General features: G+C 46.8%; 1 protein-coding gene across 7 annotated transcripts in view; it reads right to left on the bottom strand.

The window, feature by feature from the left end:
- LOC116090918 (tyrosine-protein phosphatase non-receptor type substrate 1-like) overlaps positions 1-6,580 on the bottom strand; it is a 41,229-nt gene that overhangs the window by 16,718 nt on the left and 17,931 nt on the right. For all 7 annotated transcript variants that reach the window (XM_031371878.1, XM_031371875.1, XM_031371877.1 and 4 more), the window contains 3 exons: positions 5,447-5,788; positions 764-1,081; positions 23-358 (listed from right to left, as the gene is read on the bottom strand). In XM_031371878.1, coding sequence (XP_031227738.1) covers positions 23-358; positions 764-1,081; positions 5,447-5,788 — 996 coding nt within the window. The remainder of the gene's footprint in view (positions 1-22; positions 359-763; positions 1,082-5,446; positions 5,789-6,580) is intronic.

The following is a 6,580-nucleotide window of genomic DNA, read 5'->3' as shown; positions in this document are numbered from 1 at the left end:
TCAGTGGGAGTGGAGGCCTCACCAAAATTGGTTTGCGTGCTTCCTTGATCACTCGAGTGGGCAAGTCCCAGCACAGTATGGTTTTGGGTGATCGCTGGCTGTTGGTCATGCTTCACCTGGCACGTGAACACCACGTCCTCTCTATGAGCAGATGAGTTCACCAGGAACAAGCTTGTGTAATTATAGGTCCCATCCTCATTCTTTGTGAAATGCTTGGACGTGTCATTCCGTGATACGTTTCCATTCTCCAGCCAGATCAGCTGGAGATCCGCGGGGTAGAACATCTGCACCTGGCAGGTGAGGTTCACCTGGTTCGCTCCCGTCGGGGGCTGTTGGGTGACCTTCACGGTGGGTGAAACTGAAACAGTACAGGCAAAAGCTCTAACCTTAAGCTGCACTGTGATCCCAGGGAGGGGCTGCAGAGCTGAGCCGCTCCCACCATCACAGCAAACAAATAAGACTGCTAGGCATGCATTGTGTAATCGGACAGTGTGGGTCTCATATGCACAGGATCACTAAGCCCAGCACCCAGAACACAAACGGTGCCTTGTCTGGGGACCCGTAGCTACTGTTACGGTGATAATAATGATGTCAATGCATGCAGTCCCTACAGAAAAATAAATGAAAACTACCAGACAAAGGGGGTGGGGCTCACACTGGGAGCCCAGCAATTATAGTTGCTGTTGAAATGCAACTGCCAGCATGGTGCTAGTCATAGGGTAATGGCTGCTGTATGCTTGGGCTAGAAGTCAAGGACATCTACCTCGGATGATGTCAGACAAGTTAGTAGTCCCACGAAGAGTGTGTCCATCCAAGGTGGTATGGGCTACCTTGCAGATGACCTGAGAATGAACATCCTTGGGGGTTAGTTCCAGCTTGACTGTGCTGAGGATGGCATAGGAGACGTTCTCTCCATTAGGGTTCACGGTGGTCTCCAAGTGGGGCAGTTCTTTCTCATCTTTGAACCACTTCAGAGTGATATTCCGGGGAGAGAAGCCATGAGACTCGCAGGTGAAGTTCACTGTCTGCCCAGGTCTGCCCCTGTTTGTTGGGCCGGATACCACCGGTACAGAAGGTTTGGCTAAAGGAGCATTTATAGACAAGAGATATGATTGTGAGGGCCAAGCAAAGGGACTGGTGGTGTACGCCGCCTGCCTAGCTAGTGTCATCATTGCTGGAACATCGGGGATTGGCCCCAGGGCTTTATGCACACTAAGTACATATTCCACTACTAAACTGTATGGTATCTCTAGCCTGGTGACACTATTCATTAATCTCCCTCCTGATGAAGCTGGAATGACCATGTCCTTAGCCTTCTATCTGGGGAGGATGCAAAGGTTTCATGAAATGGAGGAGTCAGGCAGTAAGGCAGGGCCAGGAGCTCCAGGCCTGAGGTCTAAATCTCTGCTTCAGGGATTTCCAAGACTGCTGATCTATCTCATTCTTTGTCTTAACTAGGTTTAACTGCATTCCTGGAAAAACTCTGCCAACCTGCAGAAGTAAACACAGGAAACAAATAACACGGTAGGACAGCCAGTCGGATCCCAGTGGCTGCTCTGAGATGGGTGCCCTTCCCAGAGCCACACGCATGTAATAAATGGGAGGCAAGGTTTCTGCTCTCTGGATGCGGTGAGGATGAGATGCGGCCCTGGAGGCTTCCTGCTCCAGATGACAGACAGACACACAGAGATGCTTCCCAAACATGGAGACGCACAGATCTGACCTTGACCCGGATTCTTATTAGAAATTAATTTTTTTAATGTGTCTATGTGTGTGAGTGAGTTCCTTAAGAGACCAGAGATTGGATCCCCTGGAGCTGGAGTCACAGGTGGTTGTGAGCCACCGGTAGTGTGGGTGCTAGGAACTGAACTAAGATCCTCGGTAAGCGCAGTACAAGCTCCTCAATCAATGAGCCTCTCTCCAGCCCTACACTTTATTCTTATGTTCTCCCTGTAAGAACTTAGGGATTCACTACATGGGCTTTCTTCTCTCTCTCTACAACCTAGTAGGCTTCACCCATGCCAAGTCCCATATTTGAAAGGGAGAGTCTAAAGGGAGTTTTTGTTTTCAATCTGGAGAGCTTTTGTTTAGAGTTGGAAACAAAGATCACTTCTATGTTAAGAAAGCCAAAGGTGGTTCTTGATTTCTAATTAGTCAAGAGACAGACAGCGAGCAGCCCCACCAAGCAAGCAGACACACTTCTTCTGATCCTGAAAGGGCACATGGGTGACTAGGAGGGAGGCAGTGTCTCTTGAGGATTAATCCAGACTGCTCATAAGCAACCAGCATCAGCAGCATCAATTCCAGACAGCAAACACTACATGTTTCCATCTGCCAACACGTACTTGCTCCCTAATATCCACCTAATGTGTCGAGGGCACAGAAAGGAGGTGTCACTTGAAGAAGTCAAGTCATCAGGACACCAGCAGTGGTGAAGAGCCATCCGTCCAGCCCTGGGGACTCCCTGTGCTTAAATCTAACCCAACAGCAAATGTAAAATATTTTTGAAAAAGCTGCATCTGTACTGAATAGTAACAGACTTTTTTCCTTGTCACTATTCCCTAAACAACACATAGAACAACTATTTACATAGCATTTGCATCGTATTAAGTATTATAAGAAACCCAGAGATGATTTAAAATAGATGGCAGGATGTGTGTAGGTTACACGCAAATCTCCCCCATCCTGGATGAGGGCCTTGAGCATCTTTGGTTTTGGGTGTCCTACAGATACCAGGAAAAAGCTGAAGTCACCATCTATTGAGTTCTTGGAGCCTGACACTGACTGCTCCCTCTGTGCCCCTCGGGCCATGAGGGAGTCATTAGGGTGAACTCCTTCTGTAGGATAAGGCTCAGAGGAGAGTGGGACTAGCCAAAAGCATAGTGGGTGGGTTTCAACTTTTCCACTGAGATGACTAATTTAGTACTTTAAAAAATTAAATATATATACATTTACATGTATATGTGTGTGTGTATATATATACACACACATACACACACACACACACACACACACACACATACACACACACACACACACATGTAAAATCTTTTGGGTCCTGGAGAGATGGCTCAGTGGATAAGAGCACTGACCGCTCTTCCAGAAGTCCTGTGTTCAATTCCCAGCAACCGCATGCTGACTCATAACCATGGTAATGGAATCCCATACCCTTTTCTGGTGTATCTGAAGACAGATACACTGTACTCACATACATAAAATTTAAAAAAAAAAATCTTTCAAGAATCTGTCTCCTTTATACAATGTTGATTAAAAACAAAAAATCACTCTGGGAAGACGACATGAAGATGGCTTCTGGAATACAGTAGGTGTCTAATAAATATAGTGGCTACTATAGTTAGCTCTGAGACTACACATTTCTTCTTTGGCAGCCAGAAGGCACAATAAGGCCACCACATTGTGGCTCTCTCCTCTTTTGTAGAAATCCCCCTCCGGACCTGAGTTAGGCCGGCCGCTTCAAAACTCCAGTGGGGTCACAGGTGTTTCATCCAGAGGAGCTATTTAGGAAGGGTGGAGCACTGAGGAAGGACCTGTGATATCTGGGGTCATGGAGGCAGGGAGGGACTGTGCTAAAGAAAGAGAATTTGTCTCTGTTCAGACACAGAAGTGTAGAGGCCAGGAACGCCCCACTCCTGCTCCTAACAGAAGTCCAAGCAGAGCTGTCAGAGATCTCCAGTATTCTGAGGTCAGCTCCTGGAGATGTTTCTGTTCATCCTTGGGACCCAGAGAGCACATTCTATTCTGAAGCATAAAGCGTTTTTGAGTACCAGCTTCATGGGGGACTACCTTTGCTAGGGGGGAATAAAAGTCATAGCTTTTCTTCTGTGGCTTCAGGACATGTACCTCTGCCTGGTTGTGGTTAGAAACATCAGACACAAGCTGTAGAGACAGATCTGCAGGTAAGAACACCTGCTGATGTTGCACGCACGTACGCACGCACGCACTCAGAAACTTCAGATCCATGTCAGGACCATTACAGCATAATTTCCATGGCAGATACGAGGTGTGTGGTGCTTTTCAGTCTCTTAGATGAATTACATAGGCAGACAGATGGAAAGCCACCAACTCACCCCAACCCAACCCCACCAACACTTGAGTCTGGGAAGGGAAAGTGACCCAAGATCACATGGACAAAGTTCAGTACAGCTCCCACTGGTGGGATACTTCCTACAAGCCAGGTGCTGTTCTAAGTGTTTGATAAGATGCTTCAGTCCTGACCACATACTCTGTGAGAGTGGCATGGACAGAGGAGTGTACTGAGGCTGCTACATGGAGGAGTTTGTCCCAGGATACCAGCAAAGGAGTGGCTTATCACAATGTGGTTCCAGACAGTTAAGACTCTGTCACTGTCCCCTGTACTTCTCATACTCAGTAATGACTTTGACACTCCATCCAAAATGGAGCATTGTTAATATTTACACAAAGAGAAACTGAGGACTTGACAGAGGCCAAGCCTTGCTCCATATGGCAAAGCCTTGAGCAATTCCTCATGGCTTTCTAAGGGGCTATTCAGTATCCTAATATACTCTGGAAAGGTGGATTCTCACACTCTGGCTTAAGGAGAAAATACTATGAAGAAGATGTGGCATGAAGCTACACGTGATGAAGATGTGGTAGGAAGCCCCTGGCTAGTTTGTAGTTGCCTGAGCAAGTGACATACTACCTGGGAGCTTCAGTGTCTGTCATATCAGCATAAGCTACTTGCCCTGCTTCTGTGCAGAGGTGACAAGGAGTATCATCACACAAATTAAAACGAACACACCTATGTGATGTAGTAGGCCTTTCACAGTGGGTGTCTCTGTCCTAGACAAATGGGATGAGCATCCAGTGCAGCATTATTGTAAAAGTTCACGGTTTGGAAGAACTGAATTATCTACCAAGAGAAGACTACAATAAATTGTGGAATTTCTAGATGCTAGAGTAAAATGGAGGCATTTACATAATGGAGGGGTCTTTTGTGTCCTGACTGACATTTGGGAGAGCCTTCTCAGACTCTGACAGGCCTTAGGTTCTGAATGGAAGCGGCATCATGAGTCTTTGTGAAAGTGATGTGTGGACAGGCTGGGTTTCCTAGAGGTTCAGTGCTTCCTCAGCATCTCCTGTGTCCTGGGCTCACCTGTGGGGATGCTTAATGCCTGGGCAGCAAGGAGCCTGCTGGGATCTGCATTCTGATGTTCACCGGTACTTGAACCATGTGCAAGGAAGAAAGGGTTGAGAGGAGAGCATGAGGGATGCAGATGTCCTCTTGCTAGCACTGGAACCTTGAGCTAACAACTGCCTCAGCTTCTCTGATCTACTGAATGTTGGATCAGATTGTGAACCTGATCTCCCATTGTGCCTGCTGTGAGCCACACTCACTGGATCCTGGATGTTATTCTCTGACCTGATGCTATACATCAGGGGATGAATAAGGCAAGAGCTTACTTACCGAGTACACTGACCTCCGTTCCTCCTCCAGATTGTATTTCTGTGTCAGGATCTGTTGGTCCTTTCTGGAACTTCACACAGTAGTAGGTGCCAGCGTCTGTTGGGGTGACATTACTGATACGGATGGAAAAGTCCATGTTGTTTCTCTTAGAAGTATCTGAAACATTTGTAACTCGAGGAAAGTGTTCTCCTGTGAAACTGTAGACCAAGTGCCGGCTAATCCCTTTTCCTTTGAACCACTTAATGGGTCCCACAGGCAACAAGGAGGTCACAGTGCAGTTCAGAGTGGCCGAATCCCCAGCAGCAATAGACACTGACTTCTCAGGCTGAATCATCTTCAGTTCTGGAAAGAAAGATGGCAGCCATGATTCACCTTAAAGGGTCCTACAAGCTCAGGTTTATCAATGATTTTCACTGATTGAGCACACACAATTGAGTTCAGCACAATGTTCAGCATGTGTTATCCCCCACATGAGCCTGTAACTCAGGACTGTAATAAGAAGACTAAAGCACAGAGTCACAAACTAAGTCACATTGACATGCACACTGCGTGATGGTGGTATTTGAGGCGTAAACTTCAAGGAAAGTCAGTCTCCTGCCTCCGCATTGTCGCCTGGCACCCCAAACTCAGAGGTAGCCCAGATATGTCCTCGTACTTGTGTGCTAGTGGCCCACCAAGATATTTCTTTACAGCTAGAAAAAGAAAATTCGGACATTGCTCTCTGACTTTCACCAATGTTCCAACGTCCTAGTCAAACCATGGCTTAAAATGTTAAGCCATCCAAACTAATTGCCTCCAGCATTGTGGGTAGGGCACTGAAGCTCACAGATTGAGAGACTTATCCCAAGATAAGGTCAAGTAAAATCCTCATTCTTAGTCACGTACTACAGCTGAACCACTCCTAAGAATTAACAAGAGACTGTCTCTACTTCCCCAAAAGATTAACATAGTGGGTGTTTTACCTAGGATGGTCAGGACCTTAATCGGAGAGTGTATGTGTGTGTGAGAGACTGTCTACAGCATTGAGCATTCTAGATTAAAGACTCAGACTCGCTCGCACTCGGACTAGAACCAGAACTTAGGTGGACTAGGACTTAGATTCATGTAGTCCGTAGCCCCCCGGGCCTGGAGCTC

This window comes from Mastomys coucha, unplaced genomic scaffold (assembly GCF_008632895.1).
Source record: "Mastomys coucha isolate ucsf_1 unplaced genomic scaffold, UCSF_Mcou_1 pScaffold15, whole genome shotgun sequence".
Classification (NCBI taxonomy): Eukaryota; Metazoa; Chordata; class Mammalia; order Rodentia; family Muridae; genus Mastomys; species Mastomys coucha.
Note: the sequence above shows the minus strand (reverse complement) of the source record. Positions and strands in the feature narration are given on the sequence as shown.